The sequence below is a fragment of the Scheffersomyces amazonensis genome (genome assembly GCF_036850825.1).
Source record: "Scheffersomyces amazonensis strain UFMG-HMD-26.3 chromosome Unknown RJT21scaffold_3, whole genome shotgun sequence".
NCBI classification, from domain to species: Eukaryota; Fungi; Ascomycota; class Pichiomycetes; order Serinales; family Debaryomycetaceae; genus Scheffersomyces; species Scheffersomyces amazonensis.
This window is the reverse complement of record NW_027042743.1, coordinates 257179-269976: the sequence shown is the minus strand read 5'-3', so window position 1 is coordinate 269976 and position 12798 is coordinate 257179. Positions and strand designations below refer to the sequence as shown.

The 12798-nt window shown below is 32.2% G+C and overlaps 6 protein-coding genes across 6 annotated transcripts; 4 read left to right on the top strand and 2 right to left on the bottom strand. All coding sequences in view use genetic code 12, as the record gives it.

The window, feature by feature from the left end:
* Positions 1-217: 217 nt before the first annotated feature.
* RJT21DRAFT_84355 (major facilitator superfamily domain-containing protein) lies at positions 218-1741 on the top strand (the record flags this gene model as incomplete). The annotated part of the gene is made up of 1 exon (XM_064885394.1): positions 218-1741. The coding sequence occupies one exon, from the start codon at positions 218-220 to the stop codon at positions 1739-1741; it is 1524 nt and encodes a 507-aa protein (XP_064738238.1).
* Positions 1742-1768: 27 nt separating this feature from the next.
* RJT21DRAFT_30728 (uncharacterized protein) lies at positions 1769-3338 on the bottom strand. The gene has a single exon (XM_064884094.1). It carries the CDS (start codon positions 3008-3010, stop codon positions 1796-1798), a length of 1215 nt encoding a protein of 404 aa, XP_064738237.1. The 5' UTR covers positions 3011-3338; the 3' UTR covers positions 1769-1795.
* RJT21DRAFT_30729 (tubulin-binding prefolding complex subunit) lies at positions 3339-4149 on the top strand. Its single transcript, XM_064884095.1, has one exon. It carries the CDS (start codon positions 3666-3668, stop codon positions 4056-4058), a length of 393 nt encoding a protein of 130 aa, XP_064738236.1. The 5' UTR covers positions 3339-3665; the 3' UTR covers positions 4059-4149.
* Positions 4150-5701, bottom strand: CGT1 (mRNA guanylyltransferase). Its single transcript, XM_064884096.1, has one exon. It carries the CDS (start codon positions 5587-5589, stop codon positions 4240-4242), a length of 1350 nt encoding a protein of 449 aa, XP_064738235.1. The 5' UTR covers positions 5590-5701; the 3' UTR covers positions 4150-4239.
* Position 5702: 1 nt separating this feature from the next.
* Positions 5703-6634, top strand: LEA1 (U2 snRNP complex subunit). The gene has a single exon (XM_064884097.1). It carries the CDS (start codon positions 5792-5794, stop codon positions 6497-6499), a length of 708 nt encoding a protein of 235 aa, XP_064738234.1. The 5' UTR covers positions 5703-5791; the 3' UTR covers positions 6500-6634.
* Positions 6603-12038, top strand: RJT21DRAFT_139465 (DNA-binding E3 ubiquitin-protein ligase; the record flags this gene model as incomplete). The annotated part of the gene is made up of 2 exons (XM_064883346.1): positions 6603-11255; positions 11992-12038. Exons 1-2 carry the CDS (start codon positions 6770-6772, stop codon positions 12036-12038), a joined length of 4533 nt encoding a protein of 1510 aa, XP_064738233.1. The 5' UTR covers positions 6603-6769.
* Between the last annotated feature and the right edge of the window lie 760 nt (positions 12039-12798).

Sequence of the window (12798 nt, the reverse complement as noted above, 5' to 3'; positions counted from 1 at the left end):
ATGAATTGCGAATTTATGCTGCAACCAAATTTGTCGCCTGGCCCAAAAGGGTTCTCCAAAACTGTGGATCCTTTACTGAAGTAATTATAAATAGCAATATATATTACCATTGTAGAATACTGTAAAAATTGATCTAATATGATTTAAAATTTAATAAGAGCATATAGAATATATTATAAGGAGTATGGAGACATCGACACTACTAAAGAAGAAATCTATGGTGTCACTCTTAGAAAGAAGAGATTCCGATCTGAGTGATCAGGAAATCCCCTTTATAGATCTTGACGTATTTGATGATACTGCTTATAAAAATACAACTACTTCATATACTAAAGATTCTTATGTATATCGAATTAAAAAGTTCTTTAATGATAAAATTGATAAACATCCATTGGAACAATCTTACCTTACTAAATTAGATTTCTTTTTAATGACTTCAAGTATGTTGGGATATTTCATAAAGAATTTAAATCAATATAATATAACTTTAGCATATAATAATGGTATGAATGAATATTATAATATGGATAAAAATCAATTTAATTATTTATTATCAATATGGACTATTGGATATATTGTAGGACAAATTCCTGCCAATTATTTAATTCATAATAATTTAATTAATTTCAGATATTTCTTAGGTTCTATACAATTTGCCTGGAGTTTATTAGCAATTTTACAATATAATGCTGCATCATTAAATGAATTTTATTTATTAAGATTTATATTGGCAATATTAGAAGCTCCATTATTTATTTCATTAGAATATTTATTAGGTACTTGGTATTCATCTACTGAACTTAGTAAAAGATCAACTTATTTAGCTATAAGTTCAGGTATAGCATCAGTAATTGCTGGACCTTTACAACAATTAATTATTGAAATAAGTAAAGGTTCTGATTTACCACCATTCAAATTAAATTTCTTAATGGATGCAATTATAAGTTTACCTATAGCATTATTTACAATGATAGCCAATCCTAATTTACCAACAAATACCAATAATTGGTATTGGAATGAAACTGATAAATTAATTGCATTAGAAAGAAGAAGGAAATCAGGATCTAATGTATCAAAACCACATAATAATAAATCAACAAGTTCATATAAGTCTTATTATAAGAGATGGCAAATTTGGATATTCCCCTTAATGTTTTGGGCTTTCAATAATGGTGGTCATGTAAATGGTCAACCTACATTAGTTAGTTGGATGAAAATTGATTTAGACCTACCATCAAGATATTATAATCTTATACCATCAATTATTCATTTCATTGGTATAGTAGCTGCCATGTTTGTAGGATATTTAAATGATTATTTGGGGGGAACTTATAATCATGTGTTCTTAAAGATATATTTTAGTTGTATGGTGATTGGATGTCTACTATTAAGTTACTGGGATTTACCCCTTTGGCTTCATTGGTTTTCTTATTTCTTAATTGGAATACCTGGTTCTTGGGGTCAACCTCAAATTTATAGTTGGATAAATCGTATTATGGTAAAGGATGATTCATTTAGAAGTTTCTTAATTACAGTTACAAACACATTAGCATATATAATAGGAAGTATTACCCCAATATTTGTATTTAATACTAAATATCAACCAAGATATTTTATAGGATTCATGTATACTGCTTGCTTAACATTCTTTGGATTAATCATGACTTATGCAGCAGATAGTTTTACAAAGAGAGATGAAGAACGAGAAAAATACAAGGCTGTAGTTGAAGTAGAGTTATAAATAAATACTATTTCTATTATCAACATAAAAATAAATGAATGTATGGTCTCTATACTAAAACCATGATAATTTATCATTACCTTCCCAAATTAATTGACCAGATTGTAATAATTTATCTTCTGGCTCATTATTTATTAAGATAGCTGATCTAGAACTATTTTCAAGTCCAGCCTTACTTCCCCAATGTTCAATAACATATTCTTTATTGACTTGACTAAGTTCAGATTCCCAAACAATTATTTTAATATTGGTTTGTCCTTCAATGTCTTCATTTTTTAATAAGTAATTTCTTAAGAGTGATAATAATTTCAAAGAAGTTGAATCTTTATCTTCACCATCAATAACGACAATTTTTAATACTGTTGCATACTTTTCTGTACGATTAATCCAATCAAAAGTCCAAATTATATAACCAATTGATTTATTTGATTCATTAAAGAGTTCAATTCCAAATTTCTTTGGATCTAATTCAATGAAATTATCAACAATTTCCTCATAGGATTCATTAACGAAATCAATAGTTTTTGTATGTTTTTCTTCATGAAATAATTTATAACTAATATATTTACATCTTAAATGGAACCAATCAACTAAATCAGAATTAGGAACTAAAGTAACTCTTGATAAGTGATCTTTATTAACTTTTTTAATTATTTCTTTACTCAATTGTTCATTATGAACTTTCAAGTATGGTTCAAAAGTATGATAATCAAGTAATTTAAAATTTTCACTAATACCTTCTTCTGGTTTACCAGTTTGTAATGGAATCAGAACAAGAGGAACTTCAAATGATTTAAATCCACTCTTGGCATAATATTCCCCTACTTCTGAATATAAAAAGGTAAAACCATCTTCCTTTAAAATATCAGTTTTAGCAATTTCCATTAATTTATCAACCATAATTTTAGCTAAGCCTTGACCTCTATGTTCAGGATATGTAAAAACACCTCCAATACAACCAGTTGATACTTCTTTTTTCACAACCTCACCATTTACATAGTCAAATTTCCATCCCCTTCTAATTAAAAGTTCGATAGAAGATACAGGTTTTTGATCAGAAATTTTTCTCAACATAAAAACCATTAACCCATTTGGCTTTTTGGTGATAATTTTAGATTTTCCTAATACAAGATCTCTAATAACATAATCATCAGCTGTTAATCTCCCCTTCCATGCTGCAGAATTTTGTTCTCTAGTAAACTTTATTAACTCATAATCAGTCAAATGGATTAATTCATATTCCTTTGGATTAACTTTTGAAGATGTCATAATGGATAGATAACTAGTTAGTAGTAATGAGTAATGAGTTAAGCGTTTAAACTATATATAATACAAGAAGAAGAAGCACTATTTGTTAAGTGAATGATAAGATTTTTGCTTCAGTTAAATAGTTTTAAATGAACGTAGTAAGATCTGAGGCCGTAGATAAGAACTTTGTTTGCCGTGTACTTAAACTGCAAGTGGTAACATGAATTTTGACCCCACTAGATCAAACTCTTCTGCTAACGTTAATTAAACGCGATCTGGCTTTTGAGTTCAATCCCCAATTGGGCAATTTTGCCGACACTGTGCACTACTAACAAAAGTTGACTTGACTTAGTTAGCAGCCAAGACAAGTATATACTATAAAGTCTGTTTTAATGTAACTACTTTATTCAGTATAAGTTATATATATTCAGTAATCCATTAGCAGCATCATTTATACAGTTAGGTATAAAATTTAGCAATACTATTAGAACTGATTAATAGAAGGTGAAAAATTAGTAGTACGCTATCGTAATACTATACCGTACCATACTATTTTTCACATTTGGGCACGACACATTCTTTTGTTGAACTGAAAATATAAAATTGTGGGTATTACCCAATTGGGGATATCGATATCAAAAGTGCCGTGAATACATAATACACACAACAATAAATCATGGAGTTACTACCTGAGGGGCAAGTTAATACTGCTACAGAAGTATTGTGGGAGGATCAACAAAGAATTAATAAGTTCTCCACTTTAATAAATAAAAAAGATGAATTAACAGCCGTACTTAATAAATATAAGACTGAAAAGGAATACTTGGATGATTTATCATTAGAGATAGAATTATTGGATGAAGATGAAAAGATACAGTATAAGATTGGTGAAGCATTTGTGTTTATGAAAGTTTCAAAAGCCATCGAAAGAGTAGAGAAGAATAATGAAATATTGACAACTAAAATAGAAGAAATTGATGAATCAATAGATAGTTTCGATGAACAGCTTGAATCATTGAAGAAAGATTTATATTCCAAGTTTGGAAATAATATTAATCTCGAACGTTAAGGGGACATTATAGATCCAGATACATCCAAAATAGCATACCAGCACTGTCAGTTACTGTCACTGTACTGTCAGTGTACTGTCACTGTATATAGAATCAGACTACATCCCTGATTTATGTTGTAACACTTATTAATAGAACTTTATATTATACATATTGGTATATTACATACATCTAAAATGTTTAGTCTTCGTCATCACTGTCGTCATAAGTAGGTAAATCGTCTAATACCTCTCGTCTCTCTTCGACTTTAGGTCTTTTTACAACTGGTTCACGTTCACGTTCACGTTCTTCTTCATGATGACGTTTTACTGGTGCCAGATGTTGAGCAGGAACAGGACCATGAGATTGAGAATGAGATCGTTTCCTTCTTTCAGCTTCTCTTCTTTTCCATCTCTCCAGAATTTCGGGACATGCATCAATTATTTCCTGTTCTCTTACACCATCCTTAATACTGAGTAATATCTTTTCTACTACACTTACATGATTTCCATTACTCTTATCATTTCTGAATCTCAACATTTCCCAATAACCTGGTTTTGTAATACTTTGTCTACATTCAGCTATCCTGCCTTGAAGAGGTTCATTTAAGTCCTTTAATTTTTCCCAATCTTCATCACTCAAATCTAATTTAGCAAAGTCAGTATGAACTCTATCTCCTTGCCATACTTTCAATTTAATTAAATTTGGTTTAGTATCATAGTCTGTATATGTAGATGAAGGATCCTTTTCATCAATGTCTGGATCTTGGAATTCATTGAATATAAATTCTAATTGATAATCAATGGTATTCTCTTCTGCTGGTTTCCATTTAAGTAAAGATTGATCTGTTCCATAAACATAAGGAGTTTCAGCACAAGTAAAGATTAAACCATCAGATTCATGAAATAATTGATCCTTTTTAGATAAAACATCATCAGCTTTATAAGCAAAAGTCATCATTTTAAAACTAACTTTAAAGGGGAATTCAGGAGAATTCACAATTTTAGGATACCTCAATTTAAATTTATCAAATGGTTTCATAACATTTTCAGTAATATGACCCAACCTCTTAGTTAAAGGTCTATCAACTACAGTCTTACTATTTATTGCTAAGATATCAAATATACAATATCTTAGTACTGGTTCACTAACATTTTTACTTTGTAATACTAATTCTCCATCTAGAAGAGTTCCATGATGATACTCTCTATTTTCAAGTGTTTCATTTGCGGTTAATGGGAAATGAATATTTGGTATAAAATAATAATCATTTTCTCGAGTAATTAAAAATACTCCTTCACCCTTTTCACTATCATATATTATAAATAGTAGACATCTTAATCCATCAGTCTTTTCACATACAAAATAATCTTTATTCATTAAAGTATCTTCTAAATGTTTTCTTTCAAATGATACTGGTTGTGATCCAGGAAATCCTGTACTTCTTCGTCCAAGTAAGTCTGCCACCATTCCTCGTAATTCTCTTGCTTCTCCATCATCTAGTCTTGATCCTGGGATTTGAGGCATTCCCCTTTCTTCTAACTGAATCATAGTGTAGGTATTGGTATCAATTGTCTCTTGGTAGGTATACTATACTCTTACTGAATGTCTATAAAAATGTGCTATTTGTATGGGTCAACAGTTTTCTTGTGTTCAGTATGTACTTTTTTTTGCGTGGGTTATATAATTGAGAATCGAGTTACGATATAGTGGATATATAGAGAGTCGAAATTTATAGGAGATATATCTGAACATGAGATTAACAGCTCAAGTAATTAATAATGCCACAACATGTCTAAATCCAGAAGGTAAGTTGACACTTCAATTAAGACAACTTGAAATTCCCTATATTGAAAATCTTGCATTAACTCATAATAAATTTAATGTCATCGATTTAACTAATAATGAATTAATAGAATTAGGAAATATACCGAGTGAATTAACTAATTTAGAGGTATTATTACTTTCTAATAATAGAATATCATATATAGATAATAGTATATTTGAACATAATAATATTAAATCATTAATGTTAATGAATAATAATATATCAAGTTATCAAGAAAACTTTCAACAATTCAAAAATTTAGAGAATTTATGCTTAAATGGGAATCCAATTCAAAAGGCAGATAATTATAGATTATTTATTATATGGCTTATACCGTCTTTAAAAGTATTAGATTTCTCTAAAGTAAAGGTTAGTGAATTAAATGAAGCTAAAAAATTATTTGGAAATACTATTGAACAATCAACTGAATTAGCAAAATCTTACTTAAAATCCAATTTAATAATCCCTCCTGAAGCTAGACTGACATCTAATCCTCAAGATAAGAGTTTAAAGACGGTTGGATCTAAGTTAAGTAAACAAGAAGCAGAAGAGTTGGTTAAGAAACTTAATCTGGCTACCAGTATAGAAGAAGTCGAACGACTTGAAAGTGCATTAAGAAGAGGTTATTTATAAAGCCCATAGTTATAATTATAATTTTATTAATTAGTTTTAAGTTTATATGTATTATATGTATTATATAATATTATGTATATATTGCGTGAAATTATTCACATTACACAGAATAGCATTCCCAAAATTTTTTTTATGTCTAATTCATTTTCTTCGCTAATAATTTGTATGGGTAACTAACCAGAATATTTCTTATAATTAAAGTGTAATATCTGAGAATCAAAGTGAGATAATATTTCTTGAATCAAAGCTTGCGCAACTTCTCATGTCTCAATGTCACTGGTAAGGCCGAAAAGAAAAGCGACAATCAATAAGTCGTACAACGACACACTTGAGGAATTTCAGTTTGAAGATGTTAATCTGAAAGTATCGACCAATGATATTAATAATAGGAGGGCATCTCCTAAAAAGCCTATCACCAATAGTGAATCCAAATCCAATGGGAATACTAATACTAAAATAATAAAAGAAGTGGCATCCATTCCATTTAATCTTCAAAGAAGCCCCATAGATTCAGATTACTTTTCAATTAAATTGAACTTAACTGATGCATATATTAACTTAAAGACTCAAACTTTATATTGTCCTAATCATTATCAGATTGACTCTAGTAAACGAAAAAATGGGAAGAATAAGGAAGAATTCCTGTTGAAGAAGGGTGATTATATATATATGGTGAGTGAACCGCCTGGGGAGCCATACTATATCGGAAGAATAATAGGCTTTAAAGCTAAAACTTCAAATGTAAAAATAGATGATTCAGTGGTAGATGCTAAGGGCTATACATTTCAAGTTCAATGGTTTTATAGGCCAAGAGATATTTCTAAATCTACTAGTGATTCAAGAGTACTATTTGCTTCTATGCATACCGATACTTGTCCACTAGCAAGTTTCCGAGGTTTAGTAACTGTAATGCATAAACATGATATAGAGGATAGATTCCTTCAAGAATCAACTGATAATAGTAAATCCAAAAAGCATCTAAATCAAAAGAAATCCGCATCACCAGGTAATTCTTCAACTGCTATTGATTTGTACATACAAAAGCCCAATCACTTTTATTTCGAAAAATTATTTGATAGATATATGATCAAATTTTATGATATTTTACTGACATCCAACTTATTACAATATGCTAGTGATGATAATGTTACTAGCAAAAATTTCTTAATTGCCTTAAATAAAAGATTTGAGTTTGTCTTTGTAGAGAGTCAAAGGACAAAGTCTTTTATTAATACATTCAGTTCAAGTGCTTGTAATTGTGAAAAATGTGGTCAATGGTGTGGAATATCTCAAGATTCTATCAATTGTGCTGTATGTGATAAATTTTATCATATGTATTGTTTGGATCCTCCTTTACTTAAGAAACCAAGTCGAGGATTCTCATGGTCTTGTGCGGTATGTACCAAGAAGCAAGAAATAGAATATCATAAACGTAAGATGTTAATGTTATCTCATGATAATAAATCATCAAATGAGTTCCAATTACATGAAGAATTGTCGGTATTAAATTCTCTCATTGATTCACAGGCTGAATCAGATGACACTGCTTCATTAGAAATTGAACCTGATGATGATGGTAGTGAAACTCCTGTCGAGACATTACCAAAATACGAATCAATGGCTATTGATTTCCTTGAAAAGGATTCTAATTATACCTTGGAAGAAAGAAGAATAAATGAAGAATGGCCCATGAGATACTTGGGAATGCATGCTCGACTAGAGGATGCTGTAGATCCTGAAGATAGATCTCCATACCCAAGAGCAGCAACAAGAATGGGAGCAAAACATCAAGCAACCAATATTCCAGAATATGAAGATCATCCTATAGTGTATTATGACATAGATAAACCCACAAGTGCCACTAAGAAGAAATCTAATGGATTACCTAAATCAAAGCTGTCCAAATCTCATAATCTTGTTGACGATGAAAGAAAATTAGAAATACCAGAGCAATTCAAGAATATGTCTAAAAAGGAATTCCCTCAGTGGCTACAACCGAGACCTAAGGGTTATATTGAAAGAGGTGTAGATGATGGTGAAGGAATTACCTGTACGTCTTTATGGAAAGCCTCTCTGTTTGATGAAGAAGATGATTTTCATACCTTGGATGAGTTTATAAAACGATGTTCTCCTTTGGCAGCAAAATTGGATTTGCTAGATACTTCACCTAACTTCATGGATGCTGTAGTTTATAACTATATGACCTGTAAAGGAGATCTTGACTCGGCATATGAAAATATAACTAAACTTACAAGAAAACTGTTAAAGGAACCTACCTTTAATAAAGAAGAAATTAAGAGATTTGAAAGTGGAGTACGAGAATTTGGAAGTGAATTATATCCTGTATTCAAAAGAGTCAAAACTCAACCAAGTGCCATGGTAGTTAGATTTTATTATCTTTGGAAGAAAACCAAGAATGGTAGATTGATTTGGGGGAATTATGAGGGAAGAATGCAAAAGAAGCTTCAAAATATAGTCAAGGATGAAACTTCTAAACAAGGTGCTGTTGAAAAACCAGACCATATAGTCATTGATAGTTTGGCTGATCCTGAAGATGATTCGTCATATGATAATGTCAAGGCAGAAACTAATAAGAGACAATTCTCCTGTAAACACTGTCATACTAACAGGTCATTACAATGGTTCAGAATTACCGGGCATGACGCTGACAAACCTGAGAAGGATATTGAGGGAGTCACTCCATTACCTGAAGGTACTGTTACAGCATTATGTTTTAGATGTGCAAAATTATGGAGACGTTATGCCGTTACTTGGGAGGACCCTAATGAAATTGAAAGAATAAACAAGCAACCAGGATGGAAGAAAAGAGTTGAACCTGAACTATTAGAAGATGTTAAATATATTCTAAATGAAGCTGATAGATTAGGAGCCACAATCTCATATGATATTGATATGATTAAGTCACTTCCTTCAAAGTCAGTTAAAGTAAAGGAAAATTCTGCCCCTGTAGTCGATATTCCTATCAAGAAGGCAACGAAAGAAATACGTAAAGAGGTAAGTGTTGAACCCAAAAAGAAGAAGATTGTGAATAAATCAACTCAAAAGGAAAATGTCAAGACTAAGAAAGTTGCTAATGTTAAGGTAGAAGATAAAACTAATTCAAAATCCGTGAAAGCTAAGAAAGTAAAAGCTTCCGTTAGTGCAAAGGAAGTGAAACCAAAAGCGACTAAGAGGAAACTTGAGCTGGATCTTCCTGAACTTGAATCTAATGATCCCTCAAAGATTCAACCTGTAGCTTTGAAGAAACCAAAAAGAGCCAATGATGTTACATACCCATCTTTCAGCGAGAACTATTCATCATCAAACATTAAAGGAACAGAAAGAATAAAGGATTTGTCAAAGGATATGTTACAAAACATTGTTGAACAGTTCAGAAGAAGGCAATTAACCAATTTAGAATCACAGATAGCTTCTATGCATGTACCTTCTCTGACTTCAGTTTCAGTACCATTCAGTCCCAATGAAAGGAAGTGTTGCATATGCAGAGAACATGACATAAATACCAAATCTGGACTTGAAATGCTTATTTGCTCTAGCTGTGGTGTTAATATTCATGCCTCCTGTGCTGGTATTCAGGTGGGTGAAAAAACACCTCGTCCTGTTAAGGAATGGTTATGTGAAGTATGTATAAATGATGTTCAGCCACATAACTCCACTATATATTCCTGTTCTTTATGCTTTGCCAATGAAGCTAATTATGAGTTGGCATTTTTAGGATCAACATTAGTACGTCCAGATTTCTTGAAGCCAATATATGACTCTAATAAGTGGTGTCATGTTTTATGTGCTATATTTAATCATGAACATGTTACGTTGAGAGGTCATCAACCTATTCAGCATTCGTTAAATCGTCAATCTCCACCAAATGATTCATATATTACTGATAATGGAATAGCATTTGAAAGCGTTTCCGATATATTCGTTAGACCTAATAATCCTTCTTGTGGAATATGCTCTGCAAGAAATGGTTCAATGATATGTTGTGAAATATGTGGACCAAGTGATAAATACCACGTTACTTGTGCTCAAGATACTCCTAATTTTAAACTCGGATTTTCTTTGGATCATCGATCAGTAAAGGAAAAGGACTCTTATCTAGTTTCTGTTAATGGATCTTATGGCATACTTCATCCTATTTTAATTTGTCCAAAGCATGATCAGACATCATCAACTGTTTTTGGTATGCGTACATTAGGTAAGAGAGTTCATGGTACAAGTAAAGATGAAGGTAAACCATTAATTCAATTATATCTTGAAGATATAACCAGACAAAACTATTTATTGAAACCGGGCCCACAATCTAAGTCCAAGTTTTACATTGAACGATTTAAAGCATCTGTAGAAGATAGTCAAGAAGGTTTTCTGTGGAAAGCTGATCCTGAGCTGCCTATTAAAGCCAAGAAGAATTGCATACATTGTATAGAATGCAGTACCACTACATCACCCATATGGTGGGAACATTTTGCTACAAACAGTACTATCACTACGACTACTAATGGTACAAGAGGTTATTTATGTCAAATATGTTATCATAATAGTCTCGATAAGGAAGAAAAGAATGAAATTGAAATTGATACTGAAACAGAAACTGGAACAGAAACTAAAGTTGTTTCAGAGGAAGAAGATACTGAGACCTTTGTACAAGCATTAAATGCTCCATTAATTGGACTGCACTATGGAATCCAAGATCAAACAGATAATGTTCGCTCAATTTTTGTGCCTACATTAAGAGCAGGTAAGGACAAAAAACCGTTTATAGACACTCCACGATCAAAGATATCTATAGGAGATATTCTTGGTTAAATTATATAAAAATGTGTATAAGTAAAATGTAAGTCTGCGATTATATACAGTCGGACAGCTTGTCACAGACCACAGTGCATAGACTGTACCTTCCGAAGTAGATATACCAACCAGCCTTCTATCACCGATCTCCACAACGGCACATCAACCCGTCGTTCAACTTTGGAAGATACCAGTTAGTCCCACCTGATGGTAGGATCAAATTAAATCCTAAACCTCCCCAGTCCACGTTACTAAACGGCGTAGCCAGACAGTTTAAGTTAGCAGGTACATCTATTAAGTAGATGGTGTGATCATTTCCCACTGGCTGACGTGGCATCTGGCTTTGACTCATCTCGACGCTGGTATATGCTCTCTCTGTAAATAGCGTACTCGCGACCAATCTGATAACCAACAAAGCCCGAAACACACGGAGTGAAAACATTGTGAAAAAAATACTTATACATGGTGTATTGAAGAACTCGATGGGAAAAGGTTTCGTAATTCGTTACCTTGAGATAAATTGAAACTTATATAAAAAGAGGTCTTCAACTGAGTTGAGTCCATGAGTTTACAACAATATTTAGGGGGGCGCCTGTCACATAGTGACCGACATTTGTCGCGAGTACGGCTTGAATGGAGTAAAGCGGAGTAAAGCCGATATACAAATGTCGTACCAACTCCTGCAGTTAAGGCTAATTATGCAAATCTTGGCAGACTTGCCACCAGGAGCTAGAATGTAACGCTAAGGTTTCACTAATAATAGAATAAACCTACATTTAGGGGTTTATTCGGGTCTAAATGATGCTGTATAAATATATGGTAAATGCCATGAAATGTGGATATTTAGATTTATATAGAATTATACGATTACTTGGCTAAAGTTGACCTGTAGCATCATCATGGTGTTGGACCTCAGTAGGTCCTATACTACGCCAATTGTGTTAGGCACCAAGGTTGAGCTGAACCGGCGATTCGAGCTAAAGCTCAATTACATCTGTTAGCGACTTTACGAAGAAATAGGTTGCCACACGACACAGCTTATCAAAAGGATAAGTTTTGTGTTTGTGTTGTGTATGTATGTATGTACAGTACCTTAATCTGTCACATAGTGACCGACATTTGTCGCGAGTACGGCTTGAATGGAGTAAAGCCGATATACAAATGTCGTATCAACTCCTGCAGTTAAGGCTACATATAATACATGCAAATCCTGGCAGACTTGCCACAAGGAGTTTAAATGTAACGATAACGCAATTTCATTAATAAGAGAATAAACCTGCATTTAGGGGTTTATTCGGGTCTAAATGATACTGTATAAATATACGGTAAATCCTATGAAATGTGGATATTTAGATTTATATAGAATTATGCAATATACAGAGAACGAAACAGACTTAACGTAAAGACAAGTACGATTACTTGGCTAAAGTCGACCTGTAGCATCGCCACGGTGTTTGACCTCAATAGGTCTTATACTACGCCAATTGGGCTAG